General features: G+C 39.4%; 1 protein-coding gene across 2 annotated transcripts in view; it reads right to left on the bottom strand.

The window, feature by feature from the left end:
* Nucleotides 1-26,199, bottom strand: part of BORCS5 (BLOC-1 related complex subunit 5) — a 96,791-nt gene that overhangs the window by 11,377 nt on the left and 59,215 nt on the right. For both annotated transcript variants that reach the window (XM_044228646.1, XM_044228645.1), the window contains exon 3: nt 14,863-15,020. In XM_044228646.1, the coding sequence (XP_044084581.1) occupies nt 14,863-15,020 (158 nt within the window). The remainder of the gene's footprint in view (nt 1-14,862; nt 15,021-26,199) is intronic.

The following is a 26,199-nucleotide window of genomic DNA, read 5'->3' as shown; positions in this document are numbered from 1 at the left end:
TAAGCGACAAGAGATGAGCCTCGAAAACAGCGTGTTAAGTGAAAGAAGCCAGACATAAAAGGCCACATATTTTATGATTCCGTGTATATGAGATGTACAGAACACGCAATCTGTAAAGACAGAAGGCAGACTAGCTGTTGGCAGGAAATAGAATGAGGGATGGGGAGTGACCCCTAGCTTTCAGAAAATATTCTGAAATCAGACAGTGGCTTTACGTGAACAACTTTGTGAACATACTAACGACCACTGAACTGCACCACTACAATAGGGCGAGAGGTACCTTTTAAGTTGCGCTCTCAGCAATCTCCCAGAATCTTCCTTGCTTGTTCTTAAACTGACCCTTTAATGGCACATTATTAATCTCACTCCTGACTAGAGGCACCTTCTTCTTTTAATTTAAATTAAAGTTTTCATTTAAATTCCAGTTAGTTAACATATAGTGTTACATTAGTTTCAAGTTCACAATATAGTGATTCAGCATTTACGTACAACATGGGGTGCTCACCCCAAATGCCCTCCTTAATCCCCATCACGCATTTAATCCACCCCTCCCACATCCTCTCTGATTACCATCACTTTGTTCTCCATGTTAGGAGTTTGTTTCTTGCTTTGCCTTTTTCTCACCCCTGCCTTTACTCTTTTGTTTTGTTATTTAAATTCTACATGAGTGAAATCATATGGTATTTGTCTTTCTCTGACTTATTTCATTTAACATAATACTCTCTAGCTCCATCCATGTTGTTGCAAATGGCATTTCATTGTTTTTTTATGGCTGAGTAATTATTCCATTATATATACACCACATCTTCTTTATCCATTCATCAGTTGATGGACACTTGGGCTGTTTCCATAATTTGGCTGGTGTAGATAATGTGGCTATAAACATCAGGGTATCCCTCTAAATTAGCATTTTCACATTCTTTGGTAAATACCTAGCAGTGCGATTGCTAAGTCATAGCATAGCTCTGTTTTTCACTTTCTGAGGAACCTCCATGCCATTTTTCAGAGTGGCTGCCCCAGCTTGCATTCTCCCAGCAGTGGAGGCACTTTCTTCTTAAGATCTTTCTTTTAGGGTGCCTGGGTGGCTCAGTGGGTTAAGCCGCTGCCTTCGGCTCAGGTCATGATCTCAGGGTCCTGGGATCGAGTCCCGCATAGGGCTCTCTGCTCAGCAGGGAGCCTGCTTCCTCCTCTGTCTCTCTCTCTCTGCCTGCCTCTCTGCCTGCTTGTGATTTCTCTCTGTCAAATAAATAAATAAATAATCTTTTAAAAAAAAAAAAAAAAGATCTTTCTTTTAATCTCAGGTCCTGGTGCTAGGGTTTAGTTGTTCTAGCTTTCGTCCATCAGTTACCACCTGATTTTGTCTTTGCCTCTCATGAGTAGCCGTCTCCACCTCAAAGAATCGAGTTGAGTGCCCCTTCCACCAGTTTGGCCCATTCTGACCAACCCTCCATCTTCTATCCCTACCACGTCTTCACCACTTGTCCTCTATTGGGGATTCGGATTATGAAGGTTAGTATGTGCTAGGCTGCCACAAAAACTTTTCTGGGTCAGCTATGTTTTCTTGGATTTCTGACCTTCCTCCTGATCATCATTCCCACAGAGGATTTGGGAGCTCTCTGGGGCAATCTTCTCTCGGATGCCTCCCTCTTGCACAACGGACACAATGGGAAGATGTTTTCATTAATTACACCATGGCCTAAATGGCACCAATTACCACAAATTGGACACTTTGAAGCAATCCTGTTTCCAAACACAACAGTTCACAGTGACAGCTTATAAAAGTAAACTTTTGCCATTTACTCTCATGCCATGCCTTTGATCTATAAATCAGACAAGAAGAGAAACTCCTCTCTGGCAAATCTCAATCTACAAGATCTACCAAAATCAAAACCTGAAATGAAAATGAGCCCTTAGTGGGAAGCCCACCCATCAGTGACTGCCCGAGCCAGGCTGGGTTCCACATCTCCCGCTCACTGTCAACCACACCAAGGAATGGTTGGCCAGTGACATTTCCTTTTTCACAGTTAGTTCTACCTTGTAAAGTGAATTAAACTGTGTGAAAACTGTAACTTGAAAGTTTTTCAAGTCACCATTTCCATCCATAAAGAACCCCCAAATCTGTTTTAAATGGACGTTAAAGTCAAATCCAACATCTCTAAGTCCATTAGGAATAGGAACCTGCTCAGGTGAGCCTATGTTTGCAATTAGGAGCGTATCAGTCAAAACTGTGCATAGTTTCTACTTCCTTCTGGAATTACGTAAACCTTCCCAGGGTCCTTATTAGTCTGTCATTTCCTGTTGCGAAAGGAACAAACAATGGGCAGACTGTCACCAATGTTTTCATTAATTACAACACAGGCTGAACAGCATTGATTACCACATAATGGACATTTTGAAGTGACCCTGTTTCCTTTTTTCAAACAATGTATCTAAATGTCTCCTAAAAGAAACACATTTTATTTGGGCCTTCAAGAGAATTAAGACATACCAGGACCTCAGGAATTTGAATTGCATCACTTTGTTCCAACAGTCATTTTATAAAGTGACAAGTTCCCCTAATATCTTCTTACCCTCTGTGTAAGGCCTAGAAGGGAAGGTAGGAGAGAAATCTCAAAGCCTTTAGGCAGTTTCCAATGGTAAGCAGGAGAAAGTCCGGCTGATTATCCCTTCCCTCCCCATCTCTCAGAAAAGGACTAGTGAGGGCCTCTGAAAGGCAGCAAGTGAAGAAAAAAAGATCAGGATAAAAGGTAAAAATAAAAGTTCAGGGCAGAAATCCCGCTTCTCCCTCCCCTTGGGAAAGCCTTCTCTGTAGGCTACACGAGATAGTAGTTCAGGCACACAGACACATTGCCTCCTGAAGAAGTCTCTGTTCTGCTTCCACTCTAGTTAAGAGTCACTTTCTGCAGTCCCAGAGTGGGAGTGGGTGAAACATGAAGCCCCTCAGCACAGGTCTCATCTCTGGCTTCCCTGCTTGTACCTCTCCCTGTCATCCCTACTACCAGCATCCCCAGATCCCAGGAAAAGGCCTTCTTCTCAAAAGGGTGATCAGGAGAAAGCATGGAAAGTTAGTCTCAAGAAGGCAGAGTGGCATTTTAAATTTGTAAATATGGGGTCTTCAGGGTTTTTTTTTTTTTTTTTAATGTGGCTGCACCCTGTCAGGATTGCTTTTGAAATGTAAAAGTATATAATGAAATTATGAATACTGTAAAGGAATCCTGGGTTAGGGAAAGTGTATGAGCGCTGCACATGAACAATGAGAGGAGGTGGGAAGTCAAGGTATTAGAATAAGGAATGGAAGAGAAAGAAAGTAGAACAGTAGAAAAAGCATGGATCTTAGATCTGGGTTTGAGTCCCAGCTCTACCATTTCACAGCTGGCACCCTGAACGGTTTAACTTTCAGGTCTTTGAACCTCAGTTTCTTTTTCTGTCCAACGTAGATGACAGGGCACATAAAATGCCCCTTCCACACTCGGCACATGGTCCGCATGTAAAAAGCGACAGCCGCACTGTCAGGACTCCTATTACTACTATGTCAAGAAAGAATCTGGGGAAGTTGTGCTGGTAGATGGAGCGGGTGGATGGTGAAGAAAATCTGGGAGCCATGTCACTAACCCCGACTCCCCTTCCCAGTGTCCAGGACTAAAGGGGAATAAAGGTAAGTCTGTATAAACCTAAGTGACACAGTCAATATTTAAAAGCTGAGCTGAGGGGACTAAAACAATGTCAAATTGGGTCATGTGCTAATTCCATGTATGCACCCCAACCGTCCATGAACACAGTCCCTTTTTTGATTCAGAGTAGAGAACAGACCTTCCAGGTGGTGTGGAAGTAAATATTTTACTGTCAAAATTCTCTACGCAATACCTGAAGAAAGAACGTGAGAATACGAACGTACTAATTTGGCACAGCTCAGCAGATGACACAGGGTGTGTCCCTAAACACTATGCTGGATGACTTCCGGGACACGTGAGGGCCACAGCATTACCCATGCAGAAGGCCGAGGTGACAGCTCAGCTTAATACGCGCATTCATCCAGCAGACACTGCCTAAGCACAGGGGAGGAATAAGGCAGGAGAGCCCTTCTGACCAGGGAAAACCAGGAGTGCTGCATGCACAGGCCGTTGGCCTATACTGATGGTATTGCCAGACCCACTCGGTGGGGATGGGGTGTGGACTCTAGCAGGAGGGAAGATGGGAGAAGACACAGAAAAATAGTAGAGATCAGAGGGCAGTGGGAATGTGGTGTACGTGGGTAAATACGATTGGGATCGCTCTGAGATGGAAAGGCAGAGGAGGGAGTGCTCACAGGGAGACTCCAGGTCTTGGCAAGGATGAAAGGAGGATGGCTAACAGGCCTTAGGGTCAGGAGAGATCATTCCTGATATTGTGCCACTCACACTCATACTTCTACAGAGTCGCATCACTTCCCCTGGTAGTGCTGCATTTGAGATAAGGGTCTTTCGCCCCCTAAAATAATCCTTTCACTTACATAGCTCCCGTGGTCCTGGTGGTCCTGCAAAGTACCTTCCTGTTCATGATCCCACCTGCTCTAGGCTGCAGGGCAGGGTCACTGTAACTTTCTATGGGAGCAATGTCTAATGGTTTGATGTGACCTTGGACAAGCAGTAGGCTCTCTAGTCATGTGTAGCATGAACTGTGGATAATGCCAGAATGGCATCTAAAGGCATACGATATTAAAATATAGTTTGTCGGGGCACCCAGGTATCTCAGTCAGTTAAGCATCCAATTCTTGATTTCAGTTCAGGTCATGATCTCAGGGTCATGAGACTGAGCCCCAGTTGGGCTCTGTGCTTAGTGGGGAGTCTGCTTCTCTCCCTCTCCCTCCCTCTGGCCCTAACCCTTGGTCCCACTTGTGCTCGCTCTCAAAAATAAATAAACAAATCTTTAAAATATAGTTTATCAATATGGGCAGAGAAAAATTAACTGCTGCCTCAAGCTCTAAGAACACCTCCTAGAAACATCCTTGGGGAATCGTTGAAAGACTTAGTACAGATTTAGAATTTAGTAAAGATTTCGAATCACTGAAAGAATTAGTGATATTTTTAAAATGTGGATCTGCAAGTGTTCTCCCAACTAACAACAGAGGATAGCCAGTAAGTTTCTACTTCAGAACATCCAGATAATTATGAGAGCAGATTGTTAAAAAGGACAAGAATTTTGGGTATTGTCTAAAAATTTGATAAATTTCAGGTATAGACAGATTTGTAAGGAAGAGTCTCCTGGCTCACTCTGTACTAGCCAGGAGATCTTATCTTACAAGTTCCTTTCTAGAAAGGTGTTCATGGCCCCCCCTACCTATAATTTCCATACCACTGACATTTCAAATCCCTTTTCTTGCCTTATATTTTCATTCTCAGCACTTATCTTACACACTTTTATTTTATTTTTTTTAAAGATTTTATTTATTTATTTGACAGACAGAGATCACAAGCAGGCAGAGAGGCAGGCAGAGAGAGAGAGAGGAGGAAGCAGGCTCCCTGCTGAGCAGAGAGCCCAATGTGGGGCTCGATCCCAGGACCCTGAAATCATGACCTGAGCCGAAGGCAGCGGCTTAACCCACTGAGCCACCCAGGTGTGCCCCTCTTACACACTTTAAAAACAAACAAACAAACAAACAAAAACTTTTTTACCTTTATTGTCTGTTTCTCCAGACACACAAGGTTCTATGAGGAAAGAATTCTATTTTGTTCAGTGATACATCGTCAACACCTAAAACAGAGCCTGGCAAAGAGCTGAATGAATTCATAAGTGAAGCAGACATGTAAAGGCATACGCATACAAAGTTCTGAAAGGCATGTTCTTATCTCAGTGAGTCAAAATTCTGCACCCAGGGAGACAGAAGCCTAATAAGACTCATACATCACAGGGGAAAAAATAAAGAGTGGAAGTATTCCAAGTTGGGGGAAAAAAATGTATGTTCAAGATAGACATATGTGAAGTACAGAAAATAGAATGAAGCAGGCAAAAAACAAATACCACCAATCATCTCTTCATTAACAGGCAACCACAACTAACAGTCATGTTTTCTTTGAATCTTTTTTTAAAAAGATACTTACTATAGCTGAAATCATACTGATTGTATATTGCTGTGTTCTGATTTTTCACTTAATGTGAAAAGCTGAAGTGTTTTCATAGTATCACCTGGTTTTCACTGACAGGACCTACATCAAGTGAAATTTATCATAAAATTTTGCCCTTCTGAATCTCAAAGTTGGGCTACAGATGCATTTTAGGAATATAAGCTGAAAGATGATACATATGTTCAAAGTATAGCTCAAAATGTAATACAGCCCCGGGCATGCATGTAGACGATCTTTCCCAGCCTCCTTTGAAGTTAGCTGCGGCCAAGTGGTTGAGTTCCAGCCACAATGATGTGTGACACTTACAGAATCTCCCACCTGTGTTATTCCACTCTCTTTCCTCTTCTGCCAACCTGGTGCTATCAGGACGTGGTCTTTGGTTAGGTATGGCAGAGCCACAAGATGGGAGGAGCCTAAATCCCTGAACATGGGAGGAGAGTCACCAGCTAATGTCCAGAAACATCCAGAAACAGAACTAGATTTCTATTGCATTTGAGCCATTACACATTTCTTCATCTATTTATAGCTGCAATCTAGCCTACTCTACCTAATACAACTTTCAAACCTTTATTTTCCCTAACAGAATAAAGAAGCTTCTCAGGCACTATGATAAAGACGGTGAAGTAATTGAAGAATGTATTATGTTCTTCATTTAACAAACATTTATTAAATGTTTACCACACACCAGGCATTGCTTCAAGCACTGCAGCAACATTTGCATTTGATAAAATTCCTTGTTTTTCTTCACCAAAAGAGATACAGAATAGGGAATAGCTTTTCCCAGCCCTACTTCAGTTTTCTAGCCCACATGCCCTTACTGCTGCTTACCCTCTAGCTTACAGACTGCAGTTACTCTTGCATTCCACAGGCAGCTAAAGGGGCCTCTACCAATGCCCACTCCGGCAGACTGGAATTGACCTATGGGATGGAGAGGGACAGGGGCTCTAGTAGCTGGCTCATGCGGCTAGTACTAGAAAAGCTGGCAGCTCCAGCTGTCTAGGGGCATGTCTAGGGCAAGCAAACTAGGGGGGAAATAGGGCTGCTGTTCACACATGCTCATATGTCAGTATCCAGAATTAGAATGGAGTTAAATCTTGGAGCAGTCAAAGAACTGGGTTTTGCTCCTGCCTCGCCAAAAAATACAAGTCTACATTTCCAGAGGCAAGTAATAAACTAGATTGGGCCCTCTTCCAGGATTTCAGCCTTTTGGCAGGACAGTGTTGGTGTAAAGGAAGTGTGGGGCCAGGCCCAAGGAAGTACTGTACGGTGTACCTTACAGCCAGACAAACCAGGGTAAGCCCAGTCCCCCATCTGCATTTCCTGCCACCCAAGGGACCAGTTGTATTTCTTACCAAAAAGAAAGGTTGCCCAAAGGACAGGAATGGGGGAGAACTATAATTATATTGTGAGGGCTCAACCTGAAATTTACAACAAAGTAACTTGTAAAATAGAAAGGCAACACAAAATTTTCTTTTATTTTTATTTTTATTTTTTTAAAGATTTTATTTATTTGTCAGAGACAGAGGGAGAGAAAGCGAGCGAGCACAGGCAGACAAAGAGGCAGGCAGAGGCAGAGGGAGAAGCAGGCTCCCTGCCGAGCAAGGAGCCTGATGTGGGACTCGATCCCAGGACCCTGGGATCATGACCTGAGCTGAAGGCAGCTGCTTAACCAACTGAGCCACCCAGGCGTCCCCAAAATTTTCTTTTAAATACTCCGGTACGTTAGCAAAAAGAAGCCCAACATCTCAATGATCTTGTCAAAATTTGTACTTTTAGGTAAACACTCCCAATCCATTTTATAATTTGAGGTCAAGCAAACAGAAAACAGTGTGAGAGTATGTTTAAAAGCAGCAACAGGAATCTAACAAGGCTGAAATTTAAAGGAGATTCAGTTCAAGGTGTAAAGAACAGCCTCACCTGGCCAGTGATCCACATGAAGGAGCTCACAATGAATGCTAATGCCACCTCAGATACCAATTCTTGGTGTAACACTGTAAGTGACTCATTTAACTTTGACCAATCTCTTTCCCAGCCCCACAGGAGGAACCATGGTACAGGAAGTCAGGGCAAATACTTGGAAAACGGCTCCAGCTAGGTCTTAAAGATTCTAATACTGCCAACAGAAAGAAATCCCTGCCCAGCTCTATGTGCTGGCCCATGCCTGGGAGCTCACTTCTTCAAACACCAGTTGAGTGTCTACTGCATGAAAAAGGAATAACTAAAATAAAAATGAAAGATTCCAAAGAAGTAGAATGTAAGTAGTATGGTAATGTAGGAAAAAAAGCTGGTGATCTTCTATCATATCTTAGCATTTTAACTAGAATAAAAATCTTGTGCAAATCCCAAAAAACTCAAGGATGTTGTTTTCTTTATCTGTGCAATGAAAAGGCTGCATAAGAGAAACTCTTTGTAATCTCATGTAATCATGTGGCTTCCTCAGAACCAAAACTCTTTCTTACACCTGTTCATCTGAACCTCCATTCAATGCTTTGTATTGGTTTATGCTAGCTAGAATAGTATGCTTATCAGCACATCTAAAAATGAAAACCACAGACTACCAGAATCACACCATGAATTTAGTCTCAAGGCCTTTGAGCCAGCACACAGTAACAGTAACAAACCTAGTGCTTTCCTCTTAGTTCACAAAGTATTCCAATCTAGGAACATAATTACCCATTGATAGCAACTACAACAAGGCAGAAACATGATCCAGGTCAGTGACAAGAGTTGCTCCAAATGTCTAACTACATCTTCCTGGGACTGTGTGTTTGCCACCTGCCCTCTCCCAAATCCCCTGACCCTGGGGAAGTCACCCTCACTAGGAAGATGTATGTTCCTTTCACTTTTCAGATAACCCAAATTTCAATGGTTGATGTGACATAAAACTGAAAGTATCTGCCTGTCAACTTGAACCTTAGAAAGAATGTGATATCACAGAAAAAAAAAAAAAAATCACTGAAATGACCAGAATCATGTGTCCGCAGCCTAGAAGCCAAGGACTAATCATTCACTGCCATCCAGTTTCATGTTTCTCATGACCCATGTTCCCAGGCACTGGCTTGTTACTCACAAAGCGGAATAAACAATTAACTACAAAAAATTACACATATCACATATCCATAGCATGAAAGAAATACAGGGCTTGAGAGAAACCAGAGTGGGCTAAAAATTGAGTTTTGCCTCTACTTAGTTTTTTATTACACTTGGGTTGTTGAAAGTACATCTTAAAAGAAGCCAATATTCAGACTGCTACTGGTATCAAGAAACTACATATAGGCCAATTCATAGCATTAGGGTTAGGCTTTTCTCTTTAGCCATTATTTATATTAAAAACTACCAACAAGAGCCAACACTATGGTGTTTACCATACGGACACAAAGTCCTAAGTACTTCCCAGAGAGTAACTAATTTACCCTTACCAAAACCTTTCTGAGGCGGATACCATTCTTACTCTATTTAACAGAAGAACTGATGCTCAGAAGAACTGAGTTACCTGTTCAAGGTCACAAAGCTAGTCAGAAGCAGTGCCAGGATTTGAACTGAGGCAACGAGGCTCTGGAGCTTACATGTGGAACTGCTATACAGAAGCACCCACACATACAAGACATACACATTATCCCTACTTAGCTGAGCCCTCCAAGCTTCCCAGTGCTCACAACCATACTCCTACCCAATGGTCACTCTCAATGAATGACCTCCCCTCCTCAGAGAGAATACCCATGCTCCTTGGGGGTGGCGGATCTATGCCAGTTACCCTCTTTTTTATAAACTTGTCCAATTCTCCTTGTTCTCTCAAAACAAATGCCATAAGGTTCTAAATCCCACCCTTTCTTGCTGCCTCAGGGACGCTACTCTAAGACCCTTTCTATCCTTCATCTTCAATCTCTTCTCTTCTGTCTCTTCCCTGTCAACCTGTGAACATGTTCAAGTATACCACCTGCAAAAACAAAACAAAACAAAACAAAACAAAACACCAAACCCTCCTTTGATCTTCATCTACTTTTAATTCCATAATTTTGGCCACTACCTCACTCCGCAACCCTGGATTACTTGCTTACCCTCTCTACTAGGCTTCATTTTCTGCATGTAAATAATGAGGGCACTGGACCAGAAGGTCTCTAAGGTCCTTTGAATTCCAATGTTCTATGGTTCTTTTTTTTTTTAAAAAAAAAAGGTTTTATTTATTTGACAGAGAGGGATCACAAGTAGGCAGAGAGGCAGGCAGAGAGAGAGGGAAGTAGGCTCCCTGCTGAGCAGAGAGCCCGATACAGGACTTGATCCCAGGACCCTGAGATCATGACCCAAGCTGAAGGCAGAGGCTTAACCCACTGAGCCACCCAGGTGCCCCTGTTCTATGGTTCTTAATGCAGAGTAGAATTTTTTTTTTTTAAGATTTTATTTATTTATTTGACAGAGAGAGATCACAAGCAGGCGGAGAGGCAGGCAGAGAGGGAGATAGAGGGAAGCAGGCTCCCTGCTGAGCAGAGAGCCCTATGTGGGACTCGATCCCAGGACCCCGAGATCATGACCTGAGCAGAAGGCAGCAGCTTAACCCACTGAGCCACCCAGGCGCCCCGCAGAGTAGAATTTTTTGAACAAGTTTAGTTTCTTCACTGTCCCCTGAAGCCTCAAAGTTAATTTTCTTCTAAGACTGCCAAGGTGTTTCTGTAGCCAGCAGGCCCCCCCACCCCCCTCCCACTCATTTGCCCTTTGAGTTCCCTTTAAGAGTTAGCTTCAGCCTCACCTGCTCCAGGACATCCTGAACTTTAACTCTTACAGCACCTCAGTTAGGGAGCACAATGAAGCACTCTCCATTAATAGTGCTGTATCTTTCACGTATCTTTCCTGTGTATCTTTGTTCCCTCACTTAGACTAAGCTCTCAGCTAGCAGGCACTCTGTCACGTTTCTCTGTAACCCCTAAAAACCCTCACACTGAGTAGGTCTCGTTAACAGTTGCTCAGTGATGCTGGTCGGCTGACTGAGGGATCCCCCGGGAGCCAACAAGAAAACTGGTGGTCAGTGTGAATTACAAGGCTCTCTGGGAAGGAAGACTACCTCGAGCTACTCCTCTCTCAAACACACGGACTTGTAAAACCCAGACTTTTCATTCAAGAGCATCATCCAAATTTAGGAACAGGAAAGCTTAGTTAACTCCCTGATTTTTTTTTTATCTGAATCAGAACAGTAACAGCCATGTTTTCCTTTGATCCAAACTTAAAGTGACTGCAGGCCTGTAACTTTATGAGTCTCTGGCTGATCCAGGTTCTACACTTCCACTAATACATATTCTCCAAGGTTATTAAGTTCCTTACTTTTCAACACATACAGCATTATGTTACTTCCTCACACTTGCAACCAAATTTCCAGGAAACATCTGGAATAATATTAAAGAGTTGGTGTTATATCAAAACTACATCCTCTGCTTTATTCATTTGGAAGTGACTAATTTCAACCCTGAGGTTAGAAGTGAGCACAGATGGATGTGTATGTTTTAGGAGTCTGCTAGCACTTACCAACAGAGATGCCAAGTCACTAATGAAAAACCCTAAACAGTGTTCACTCCTTCACCTTCAGAGAACTACCGAGCTGCCATGTACTGCGAGTAGTATTCTCTGTTCTGTAACAATCCCGGGTAACTACTGACCACTCAAAGTAAAGCCCAAAGTTTCTCAAATAATTTTAAACTCAGTTTGTTTTAAATGAATGCTCTAGAACACTGGTTCTCAACCCTGGTTACATGTTAGCATCACCTAGAGCACTTTCATAAATACCAAGGCCTAGCTCCCTCCCTTCCCTACTCACTGCCCTTCAAAAATTTGTGTCTAACTGGTTTAGAGTGAGACCTATACATCAGTTACTTCTTAAAAACACTTTGGCTATACTGATAAGTTAAGGTGTTATTATTTTAGGTATGACAACAGAATTACAGCTGGGTTTTGGAAAAGGCTTTCTTAGTGGAAAAACTGGTAAAATTCAAATAAGGTCTCCGCTTAGTTGATAGTGTGGAACTGCTATCAATTTCCCAATTTTGATCATTGTACTAAGGGTCTGTAAAAAGCTCACTTTAGAGGAAGCTGTGTGAGGGATATAGAGGAACTCTCTGAATTATTTTTATGACTTTTCTCTAAGTATAAAACTAGTAAAGATTTTGAAAAGTTTTTTAAAGAGTCCTTTACTTTAAAGATACATACTTTGGGGTGTCTGGGTGGCTCAGCTGGTTAAGCCTAAGTGTCCAACTCTTGATTTGGCTTAGGTCATGATCTCACTGTCATGAGATTGAGCCCCGCACAGAGCCTGCTTAAGATTCTCCTCTCCCTCTCCTCCGCGCCCCCATGCTGCTTGTGCTCTCTCTTAAGAAAGATACATATTTAAGTATTTATGAATGAAATTATATGCCTGAGATTTACTGCAAAATAGATCAGTTGGAGAAGTGACAGGGAGTGAGTGGGGGTATAAACAAAATAGGACCTTACATAAATTGATGCCTGCAGTCAGCAGCTGGGCAATGAGTACGGGAAGGTTCCCAATATTTGTCTACTTCATTGTGTGTGTGCATAAAATTTTCCATCCTAAATACTGGAGGCAGAAATTCCCAGATGATTCTAACACACATTCAAGGCCAAGAAATACTGCTTGAGAGTCTTGGAAATGAGGTATAATGAGGAGCTCTACCTAGTATGACAATCTACAAAATACTTGGCTCTTTGACATTGAGCTAGTCATTTAATCTTTCTGTCTTACACTTTCCTAAACTACAGAACAACAGAAATAGACTAAAGGACCTTTCAAAAAGAAGATGAGAACTATCATGACATAGATTTACTGTTTTAAAATCTTCTACGAGTTAACATCATAGTTAATTTCTAGCACAATAATAAAAAATGGGAAGGTCTTGTGTCTGCAAAAGCAGTTCCCAAAGAATGTTCTTAAAAAACACTACTTCTATAAGAAATTACCTAGGATAAGGGTTCTGGGATCAAATAAGTTTGAAAAATACCAGTTTTATTTCCTGTAAGATTCCTAAGAACTTTTTGTTTTGTTTTTGAAATATTTATTTTCTAATGAGCATACAAGGTGAAAATTCAATAAAAATATGTCAATATTTTACTCATACAGACCTTCATAGCATGACCTCTTGTCAAGCAAACTACACACGACTCTCAGAATATACAAATAGTTTTTTTTGTGGGGGGTGCTAAGAACTTTTAATAAGATTAATACGCATCATGACTTTCCAAGGCTAGTGACAGAATATGCAAAAAGTCTGACCTTCTTCACATGGGACTAGTTCTATAGAATTTATTTTGGAAAACAGTGCTCTAGACCAGTGGTTCCCAAATCTCAGGTAATGGAGAATGGATTCAGTATCATTTGATAAGCTTATTAAAATAATGATTCATAGACCACATCCTAGAACTACTGGCAGGAAAGGAAAACTCAGTCTTTAAACAAGTGAAAAACTCAAGAGATTCTGATAAACAGTCACATTTGAGATTTAAATTTCTGTAGATCATAATATAGTAAAATAAGCTTATAATATTTAAAAGGCCACAATAATGCCAACTACTACGAAAATATGAAATGACAATTTGGAATGCTCCCCCCAATAAAAGAATTTAAGCCATGAGAGAAGCATATATGTATACATTTTATGAAAGGTAAGTAGTAAAATATTGGAGGTGTTGGCAAATTCAAATCAATATACCCAGTGAAAACTCTGTAATTATCTTAAGGATTTACTACATTTATTACTAATTGTTAATGAATTTGCAGTGATTCTCAACTCTCTGTGTGTTTCCTCATATCTGTCTTCTTCTCAAGCCTGAATCAATGACCAGGACTATTTTGTTAAATAACTCCAGGAGTTGCCATTAACATGAGTGGTTTCTCCATAACAGAGTGCCTGACCTTTTCTTTATGTGATACTACTTTGAGGTATCAGGAATCTCAATCCAATCTCTTCTTTCCTGAAAACTTCAGAAAATGTTTGTACTATACCTTAGTGCTCACAGAGCTGTGCCATGCAGCAGCCCAGTCAATGATATATTTCAGTGTTTAACAGAAGTACCTTATTATTCTCAATAATTACTAAATATCTGTACCATGCACTTTAGTTTTCTAAGTACTTTCACAGGAATTATCTTGCTCCTTCCCTCACAAAAACCTTGGGGACTGAATAGGCCCAAAGGTTTCCATTCAAACAATAAAAATCACTGAGCATTTCATATGTTCATACTGTGAAAAAGTGAGAGAGATATCAAGGCTCCTGCTCTCAAACAACTGATACTCTATTGGAAAACAAAATATAAAAGACATACAGGAAACAGCTAAAGTCAATTCAAAGATAAAATGTTAGCTAGAGCAGATTAGTATGCAGGATTTTACATACTAATAGTAGCTAACACTTACTGAGCAATTTAATCTTCGTTCAACCCTTGGGATAGGTTACTACTCTTTTTCAGATGAGAAAACTGAGACCAGGAGAACTTAAGTAACTTATCCAAGCAATTAAGTGGTGAACCAGGATTCAAATTCCAGATCTGTCCAGTTCCACGAACTACTCCTTTTCATCATTACATTTTACTGCTAGGAAAGACAATCTATCTAAAGCAACGGGGACAAATGTCAAGACTAAATCAGAAAATGGCCATTTCCCATAAAGCTTGGATCACTGGCTCTACTGTCCAGTACAAACGGAGTTGGGAGTCGGAGGAAATCACAATAATGAGCCGGTGATATTATTTTCCCACAGTACATTACCTCTTTGATTCGTTTAACCAAAGCATTCTGATCAAAGGCAACGGCCTCTGCACACTGATGAAGATGATCCTGATATCGGAGGCAGAGCTGTAACACCTGCTGAGAATCCAGTTTCTCCAATTTGGTATTTGTTAGGGAAGTCTGGCCACTCAACAGCCCTTCAAACAGAAAATAAAAAATGAAATGAAATGGAAGTTACTATTAATAAATTTGTTTTATAAGTAACTTAATAAGGTCACTGAAGACAGGGTAGGAGACTAAAATTTAATCTTGCATCTTTTGTTACATGCTAATGAAAGTCATAGAAACCATCACTGAGGGAGCATCTCTTATATACCAAGCACTAGGCAAAGTGTTTCATATGCATTATTTTCATAATCATAATTTCCCTAGAAAGTAAGTTATTATTAATCCCATTTCATAGATAAACTCAAGACACACAGAGATGAAGATTAAAAAAAAAAAAAGAGTCACATAGCATAGTATAGTCATAGTAAGTGGTTTCTCTAGAATACTGCTCCTGACCATTAGAAACTATTTCAATGTATCAGGAATATAAATCCCTACTTGAATGAAAACTTTGGAAGATGTTTTAATACATCCTTTAATAATATAATGATCATGTGACTTTAAAACAAAGGCTGCAACCAGAGACAAAGAAGGGCATTACATAACAATAAAGGGATCAATCCATTAAGAGGCTATAACAATTACAAATATTGATGCACCCAACACTGGAGCATCTAAATACAAGAAACAAATACAGATATAAAGGAAGAAACTGAACAGTAGGGGACTTTAATATCACACTTACATCAAAGGATAAATCAGACAGAATTAGATAAATTAGACAGAAAATCAATAAAGAAACAATGGCTTTGAACAACACATTATATCAGATGGCCCTAACAGACAAATATTCCATCCAAAGATGGCTAATATGCATTCTTTTTTTTTTCTTCGAAGATTTATTTATTTACTTATTGAGAGAAAGAGCACAAGCAGGAGGGAGGGGCAGAGGGAGCGGGACAAGCAGACACCACGCTGAACAAGGAGCCTGACCCAGGGCTCGATTCCAGGATCCTGGGATCATGACTTGAGCTGAAGGCAGACGATAACCGATTGAGTCACCCAGGCGCCCCAGAATACACATTCTTTTTAGGTGTATATGAAACATTCTCCAGAACAGACCACACATTAGGCTGCAAGACAAGTCTTAATAAATCTAAGAAGACTGAAATCATATCAAGCATCTTTTCCAACTACAATGCTATGAAACTAGAAATCAATTACATGAAAAAAAAAAATGGAGGGACACCTGGTAGCTTGGTTAAGAGTTAAGAGTGCCTTCAGCTCAAGTCATGATCCCAGGGTCCTGGGATCAAGTCCTGAATCAGGCTCCTTGCTCAGCAGGGAACCTACTTTTCCCTCTGCCTGCAGCTCCCCCTGCTTGTGCATTCTGTCTCTGACAAATGAATAAAATCTTAAAAAAAAAAAAAAAAAACTATTAAAAAAAAGAACTAGAAAAAATACAAACACATGGAGGCTAAACAACATGCCACTAAATAGCCAATGAGTCAATAAATAAATCAAAGAGGAAATAAAAAAATACATGGAGACAAATGAAATGGTCCAAAATTTTTGACACAGCAAAAGCAGTTCTAAGATGGAAGCTTATAGTGATACAAGCCTACTTCAAAAAGCGAGACAAATCTCAAATAAACAATGTAACCTGACATTTAAGAAACTAGAAAAAAAAGAGAATGATACCCGAAGTTAGTAAAAGGAAGCAAATAATAAAGATGAGAGTGGAAATAAATTGAGGCTAAAAAACAAGAAAAGATCAATGAAGCCAAGAGCTGGTTCTTTAAAAAGATAAACAAAATTGATAAACTTCCAGCCAGACTCATCAAGGAAAAAAAAAAAAGAGAGAGAGAGAGAAGACTCAAAATCAGAAATGGAGGAGAAGAAATAATAATTGATATCACAGAATACAAAGAATTATAAGAGACTACTATGAAAACTTATATGACAACAAATTGGACAACCTAGAAGAAATGGATAAATTCCTAGACATACAATCTCCCAAAACTAAGTAAGGAAGAATAGAAAATTTGAACAAACCAATTACTAGTTATAAAATTGAATCAGTAATAAAACAACAACAACAATAACAAACTCCTTTCAAACCAAAGTCCAGGACCAGATGGCTTCACAGATAAATTATATCAAGCATTTTTTAAAAAGTGAAAGCCTATTCTTCTCGAACTATTTCAAAAAACAGAAGAGGAAGGAAAACTTATAAATTCATTCTTCCAGGCTAGCATTACCATTACCAAAACCAAAGACAGTATAAAAAAACAAAAACAAAGGCCAATATCCCTGATGAACACAGATGCAAAAATCCTCAACAAAATATGAGCAAACCGAATTCAACAATACATTAAAAGATCATTCACCACAATGAAGTGAGATTTATTTCACACATGCAAGGGTGGTTCAATATTCAGAAATCAGTGAATGTTATACATCATATCAACAAAAGAAAAGATAGAAACCATACAATCATCTCAACAGATTCAGAAACAGTATATGACAAATACAGTATCTGTTGATGATTAAAAACTCTCAATAAAGTGGGTTTATAGCAACATACCTCAACATAATAAAGTATGAAACACAGCTCACATCACACTCAATGGTAAAAAACTGAAAGCTTTTCCTCTCAATTCAGAAACAAGACAAGAATGTCCACTCTCACCACTTTTATTAAACATAGTACTAGAAGTCCTAGCTTCAGCAGTCCAACAAGGGAAAGAAAAGCATCTAAATTGGTAAGAAAGAAGTAAAACTGTCATTATTTGCAGAGGACGTGATGCTATATATAGAAAACCCTAAACACTCCACCAAAAACCTTAGGATTAATAAATGAGGGGCGCTTGGGTGGCTCAGTTAAGTGTCTGCTCTCAATTCAGTCATGATCCCAGGGTCCTGGGATTGAGCCCCATGTCAGGGAGGGAGCAGGGAACCTGCTTCTCCCTCTCCCTCTACCCTTCTCCCTCCTCATACTTGCTCTCTCAAATAAATAAATAAAATTTTAAAGCACTAATAAATGAATCCAATAAAGCTTCAAGATATAAAAACTAATATACATAAGCCTGTTGTACTTCTATATAATATAAATAAAGTAGCAGGAACAGAAATTTTTAAAATCCCATTTAAAATTGTACCTAAGGGGTGCCTGGGTGGCTCAGTCAGTTAACTGTCTGCCTTCAGCTCAGGTCATGATCCCAGGTTCCTGGGATCAAGCCCCACATCAGGCTCCCAGTTCAGCAGGGGAGTCTGCTTCTCTCTCTCTCTGCCCCTCCCCCTGCTCATGCTCTCTCTCTCTCTCTCAAATAAATAAATAAATAAAATCTTTAAAAAAAAATTGCACCCAAAAGAATAAAATACCTAGGTATAAATTTAAACAAGGAGGTAAAAGACCTAAACTCTGAAAACTATAAGATACTGATGAAATAAACTGAATATGGAGCTAATGGAAAAATATACTGTGTACATGGATTAGTTTCATTAAAATGTCCATACTTCCTAAAGCAATCCACAGATTCAGTGCAATCCCTATAAAAATACCAATAGCTGAGGAATTTGATAGGCAGGGTGGGAAGTTTGGGGAGTACAGAAGGAAAAAATGAAACAAGATGGGATTAGGAGGGAGACAAACCATAAGAGACTCAATCTCACAAAACAAACTGAGGGTTGCTGGGGGGTGGTGGGGTAGGGAGAGGGTGGTTGGGTTATGGACTTTGGGGAGGGTATGTGCTATGGCGAGTGCTGTGAAATGTGTAAGCCTGATGATTCACAGACCAGTACCCCGGGACAAATAATACATTACATGTTAATAAAAATAATTAAAAAAAATATCAATAGCATTTTTCATGGAACTGAAAACTAAAAAATCCTAAATTGGAACTGGAACAAAAAATCCTAAAATTATACAGGAACCACAAAAGACCTGGAATAGCCAAAGCAATCTTGAAAAAGAAGAACAAATCATAACCCCACACTTCAAGGTATAATACAAAGCTATAATAATCAAAATGGTATGGTACTGGCACAAAAACAGACAAATGGAACAGGACACACTTAAATGGTCAATTAATCTACAACAAAGGAGCCAAGAATGTACAATGTGGAAAAGACAGTCTTTTCAATAAATGGTGCTGGTTAAATTGGACAGCTACATGCAAAAGAATGAAGCTGGACCACTGTCTTAACACCATACACAAAAGTAAACTCAAAATGAATTCAAGACCTAAGCGTGCAGCCTGAAACCATAAAAGAAAACATAGTTATCTCTTGGACTTCATTTCAGCCTTACAACATATTTATGGATATTTCTCTTTGGGAAAGGGAAACAAAAGCAAAAATAAACTATTGAGACTATATGAAAATTAAAAAGCTTTTACACAGCAAAAACCAAAAACCATCAACAAAACAAAAAGGCAACTGAGTGAATGGGAGAAGATATTTACCAAAGATATAGCTGAGAAGGGGCTAATACCCCAAATACATAAAGACCTAAAATACATAAAGAACTTAGACAACACCAGAAAAACCCAATTAATCTGATTTAAAAATGGGTAGAGGACCTCAACAGCTATTTTCCCAAAGACATACGGATGGTTCATGACATATGGAAAAGATGCTCAACATCATTAATCATCAGAGAAATGCAAATCAAAACCACAATGAGATAATCCCCTTGCAACAGTCAGAATGACTAGTATTAAAAAGACAAGAAACATCAAGTGTTGGCAAGGATGTGGAGAAAAGGGAACCCTCAGCATCGTGGTGGGAATGTAAATAGGTGAAACCATTGCAAAAAACAGTTTGGAGGTTCCTCAAAAAATTAAAAATAGAAATACCATATGACCCAGTAATTCCACTACTGAAAATTTACCCAAAGAAAATGAAAACACTAATTTGAAAAGATATATGTACCCTTATGTTTATCATAGCATCATTCATAATAGCCAAATTATAGAGGCAGCCTACATGGCCATCAAAGATGATGGATAAAGAATATATGCAGATCTAGAAGACACAAAGACACACACACACACACACACACATACACAGAGGAATATTTGTCCTAAAAAAGAATGAAATCTTGCCATTTGTGATAACACGGATGGATCTATAGGGTGTAACGGTAACTGATATAATTCAGACAGAGGAAGACAACATATGATTTCACTTACATATGGAATCTCTTAAATACAGAGAACTGGTGGCTGCCAGAGGGGACATGGGTTGGGGGATAGGTGAAATAGATGAAGGGGATTGAGAAGTACACATTTCCAGTTATAAAATAAGTCATGGAGATCAAAATTAGAGAATAGGGAATATAGTCAATAATACTGTAATAATGTTGTATGGTGACAAATGTTGACTACACTTCTGGTGAGCTTTGAGTAATATATAGAATTGTGGAATCACTATGTTGTACATCTGAAACTAATACATTGTATTTCAACTATACTTAATAAACTTTTTTAAATGGTTGTTTGAAAAACTGAGAAACAGAAATAAAATGTAAAGGAACCTGTTAGGAGGCGATGCAAAAATGAAAAAAATTAAAGTCAATAGAATGTCAGTGTACACACCAGAAACTCCTGTTCTTTATGCTTTCTTTCAACATCAGTTTTGTTGCATAACTATTAAATTCCTTACATGTTATAGGACATTTTATTTTCAAAGCCTTTCATATAAACTTACCTTATTTTTCTTTAAGGTGTAGCAGGTAGTTCAGGGTAATTATTAGCATTTATGTAAGAAAAACTCAATTAAAAAAAAAGAAAGAAAGAAAAATTAAAAACGCTAAATGACTTGTCCATAGTCACACAGCAAAGTCTTGACTAAAACTCAAGCATACCAACTTTTGGTCAGGCACTTTCTGCCAAACCAAAGGTTCACAAACTTTTTGGTATTAGGAGTCCTTTACCTTTTCAAAAATTACTGAGGACCCCAAAATGCTTTTGTTTATGTGATTTATAACAATATTCATCTATTAAAAATTAAAACTGAGAAAATTCTGGAATATTTATTAAGTTATTTTAAAATAACAATAATAATCTCATTACATTTTAATATAAATAACGTATTTAAAAGAAGTAACTATAGTTTCCAAAACAAAAAAGTGAGAAGAGTGGCACTGGCTTAAATTTTGTAAGTTTTTTCAATGTCTGGCTTAACAGAAAACAGTTGGGGACTCTCATATCTGCTTCTGCATTTATTATGTTGCTTTTACAACGTGTAGCTTCCGGAAAACTCCATCATACATTTCTAAGAGCATGAAAGTAATTGGCAAATGTCTTCATATTATTGTGAAAATAGTTTTGTCCTCAGGGAATCCCTAGCAGGATCCTGAGAATTTCAGAGATAGCCCACCACACTTTGAGAACCACACTCTGTTTCGTACCAGAGCCAATGATACAGCATAAGGTATGCCAAAATAAATATGGCAATGGGGCACATGCTGGGCATGATCAGGATAAACCCACCCACATCAAAGCTCATCCTCCCTCCTCATTCCTGCCTCTTATGACTGATGTCAAACCTTCACTGATTTCTGAGGTACTAGAACTTAAACCAGTCTTCTCCCCACCCCCCCAACCCATACTTCAACAGGCTGTATGATGGGCTACACAGTTGTGCTACCCCACAGAATCCTTGGAAATGACAGGCAGTGTTCTCAGATCTTCAGCTCACCTCACGGTGCTAGGTTGACCTTGAGGCACTGCTCTGTTCCCCCACATTCCACTGCCAGTACTAGCTCCCTCAGCAGCTTTAACTGCTGATCCTAGCACAGCACAACACCAGTTTCTCCAGCTGAACCTGCCTCTGCGCAGTAGCTTTTGATGAAGCTATTTGCAGAAATGGGGATTTGTTTTTTAATTGAAACTTTTATTGAGCTCCTATATAGGATCTTGTGTATACCTTTACTCAACTTGCCCAAAAGGCAACACCTTGCAAACCTACAATACAACATCACAACCAGGATATTGACAGTGATACAATCCACTGATCTTATTCAGATATGCTCTACATTAAAAGGATTATTCACCACGATCAAGTGGGATTTATTCCAGGGCTGCAAGGTTGTTCAACATCCGCAAATCAGTCAATGTGATACAACACATCAATAAAAGAAAGAACAAGAACCATATGATACTCTCAATAGATGCTGAAAAAGCATTTGACAAAGTACAGCATCCCTTCCTGATCAAAACCCTTCAAAGTGTAGGGATAGAGGGCACATACCTCAATATCATCAAAGCCATCTATGAAAAACCCACCGCAAATATCATTCTCAATGGAGAAAAACTTATTCAGATATGCTCATTTTACTTGCACTCATGTGTGTGTTTGTGTGTGTGTGTGCGCATTCATGAGCACACACGCCTGGTTACAGTAGTGGTCAACTGAAGTCCAGAAGCAGATGATACTCCTGACACATTGTCAAAAGGTCAATAGTAGCCTAACAGTATATAACAATGCCTACATGATTCGCCTCACTTCATCTCATCACGTAGGCATTTTATCATCTCATGTCATGACAAGAAGGGTGAGTACAGGACAGTAAGGCATTTGGAGACAGAGAGAGCACACATTCACCTAACTTTTATTACTGTATAGTGTTATAACTGTTCTGTTTTATTATCAGTTTATCTTACTGTTCTTAATTTATTGGTTAAACATTATAACAGGTATGTATCTACAGGAAAAAACCTAGTGTATATAAGGTTCAGTACTGTTCAGCTGCAGGCATCCACTGTGGGTCTTGGAATGTAACCCGCCCAGATGAGGATGTCTACTCAGATTTAGTTCTATATAATTTTTTCACATGTGTATGTTCATGTATGCACCACTGCAGTCAGACCCTGAGCTGTTCCATCACCAAAGATCTGTGTTGCTTTTTAGAACCACATCCACCTCTCTCTCATTTCCCTCCCCATCCCTAATCCCTGGCAACCACTAATCTGTTCACCATTTTTACAAATTCTGTTATTTAAAAAATGTTTTATGAATGGGATAATATAATATGTAACCTTTGGGGACTGACTTTTTTCACCCAAAATAATACACAAGAGATTCATCGAAGTTGTTGTATGTTTCAGTAGTTTGTTCCTTCTTATTTCTGAGCAGTAGTTCATGGTATGTATGTACAGAGTTTGCTTAACCATCCACCCACTGAAGAACATTTGGGTAGTTTCCAGTTTGGGGGCCATTAAAAACAGAGCTGCTATGAATAGTGGTGCACAGGTCTTTGTATAAACAAATTTTCATTTCTCTGGGATAAATGCCCCAAGACTACAATTGCTGGGTTGCATGTTAATCATATGTTTTGTTTAATAAGAAAATGCTGAACAGTTTTCTGGAGTGCCTGAGATCAAGAAAATGGGAAACTTTTTAGACGACTAAAATCTCTGAGCAAAATTATCAAGGACTAATTACCAGGGACTAAAACTGACAAAGATGCAGTCCCAAGAACAGACTTGAAGAAGATTGATTGTCATCAATCCCAGAAGTAGGAACAAAGTGAGAAGAGGCCATGGAAAGAAGAATCAATGACTTTGTGCTATCAATATTGGGCCAGGATAATGCAAGGGCCAAATGGAAACACTGATAAATTCAACAGTATAAAAATCAAGATTCCTCATGGCAAAAAACACTGTACGTTTAAAAAAAAAAAGGACACCCCTGGGAAAAAATGTCTGCAACTCATATCACATAGAGCAAACTGTATGCTAATATATAATAATAAACTAATATATAATATATAATGTATATAATTATATATTTTATATATTATGTAATAATATATATAATAAACTAATATATAATAATAAACTAATATAAAGAACTCCCAGAAACTGTTAAGTTATAAATCAGCAAAAGAAAGATGGGCAAAGGATGTGAATAGTCATTTCACAGAAAAGGAACTATCAATGCCTCAGCTATAAGAAAATATGTACAACCTTATTCATCATAAGCATAAGAGAAATCAAAACTTCACTGCAAGGCCATTTTTCACCTTTCACATTGGTAAAAACCAGAAGTATGATTAAAATCTCTGTGGGTGGAACTATGAAGAAACAGGCATTGCTGATTAGCCTGTAAGTCATGAACACCCCCACTGATGGCAATTTGACATGGATATCAAAATTACAAATCTTTAAAGCCCTTGATGCAACAATTTCACTACTAGGAATTTACACATAAATTAGCACACATGCTAAATTTTGTATAAGATATACACCAAATTATTTGTTACAGTGGTGACATAGTAAAATATGTGCAAACACTCGGTGTCCATCAATAGGGAGCTTGTTAATTAAACCAAGGTATATCCATATATATATGCAAAGGAGCTCTGTATATTTTCACACAGAAAAGTCTCCATGTGATATTAGGTAATACCTCCTTTGGCAGCCTAGGCTGCCATCCAGACTGAGGAAGACCTGAAAAGTTGGGGATCATGTGATCCACAGCCATGGCCACATGGGTAAACAGCGGAAGCACCCAGAAGGCTGGGGTAAACAGATATCACTCAGGTTACTTGGGGAAACTTGGTATGAGGTCTTACCACTCAGGAATGAGAGCTTCTGCCCAATTGTCAACCTTGATGAATTGTGGACCTTGGTTAGTGAGCAGACATGGGTAAAGTGGCCAAAAACAAGCCGGGAGCTGCTCCTATCACCGATGTGGTGCAATTCAGGTTTCTACAAAGTTCTGGGGAAGGTAAAGCTCTCAAAGCAGCATGTCAATGTGAAGGTCAAAGTCTTCAGCAGGAATGATAAAGAGAATATGGGGGGAGGGTGCTGTGTCCTGGTGGCTTAAAGCCACAGGGAGGGAGGTTCATTAAATGTTAACAAGTGCTTAAAAAAAAAAATAAGGTATTGGGGCACCTGAGTAGCTCAGTGGGTTAAGCCTCTGCCTTCGGCTCAGGTCATGATCTCAAGGTCCTGGGATCGAGCCCCGCATTGGGTACTCTGCTCAGCGGGGAGCCTGCTTCCCCTCTCTCTCTCTGCCTGCCTCTCTGCCTACTTGTGATCTCTCTCTTTCAAATAAATAAGTTTTAAAAAAATAAACAAGATATTAGAGGCGCCTGGGTGGCTCAGTGGGTTAAGGCCTCTCTGCCTTTGGCTCAGGACATGATCCCAGGGTCCTGGGATGGAGCCCCGCATCGGGCTCTCTGCTCAGCGGGGAGCCTGCTTCCCTTCCTCTCTCTCTGCCTGCCTCTCTGCCTACTTGTGATCTCTGTCTGTCAAATAAATAAATAAAAACTCTTTTAAAAAAACAACCCAAGATATTAATAAAAAAAGGTATATAGGATACTATATTGAGTAAACTACCATGTGTAAAAAATGTATTTTCCTTCCAAAAACTTTTAAGTAAATAAACTCATTTTAACAAAAGGTGACCAAGGGCTTTCTCATCATCTGTGAGTAACATCTTACTTACAGGGCAGTTCTCCCCTCTTTCCTTGTCTCAAGTATCCCCAACTACACAAGCCAAAACCAGTTACTTATCTTCCATTTTCACCAAGGTTTATATGGCTGAATACACCTTAAAGCAGTAACTTCAAGGCAATTAAAAGCCTCATAACAAAACTGTAAACTGGTAGAAGGTGGAGACCATATTTTACTTATCTTTTTACCTCTACCATACAGCACCTGGCATGTAAAGTGTTCTCAGTTTAGGTTAGGAAGATGCATTCTACTGTTGAGATTCCAAGCAGAGAGTGAGCTGAGGAAGAGTCAGGAAGAAAAAAGTTTTCTCAGAGAACAGAGAAACCTACTCTGTGTTCTCCACATATACTTAAGAAAGAGACCTGGTCTCAATCTGAATCTGCTCTTCTAAAGCGAATGAGGAAGATTCCCAGTGCTTGAGACCACTGGGAGCTTGCATACAAGAATGGAAAAGTCAGAGCCAGCCCAAGCTTCCAGAAGGCTGAAGCAGAGAAGCCACAACCTACTGTAGCCCATAAAACAAAACCTTTACCATTCCTCATTAAAAAGGAAAAAAAAAATGGGAAAAAAGATTTTTAAAAAGCTGCTGAGTCTAGAAGGCACACTAACATGGTTCAAATTGGGTTGCAGCCAACTTCAAAGACAAAGAAATTATACTTTAAATCATTTTCATAAATTACAATTGTACCCCTCCCAATCATCCAGAAACCACCCCAGGTAGATGAGTCTATTATCATAATGTGCTTTTTTTCAACTCACAGGAGTCTCTGAAAATTAACCACAAATCTTGCTCCAGATC

The sequence above is a fragment of the Neovison vison genome, chromosome 12 (assembly GCF_020171115.1).
Source record: "Neovison vison isolate M4711 chromosome 12, ASM_NN_V1, whole genome shotgun sequence".
NCBI classification, from domain to species: domain Eukaryota; kingdom Metazoa; phylum Chordata; class Mammalia; order Carnivora; family Mustelidae; genus Neogale; species Neogale vison.
Note: the sequence above shows the minus strand (reverse complement) of the source record. Positions and strands in the feature narration are given on the sequence as shown.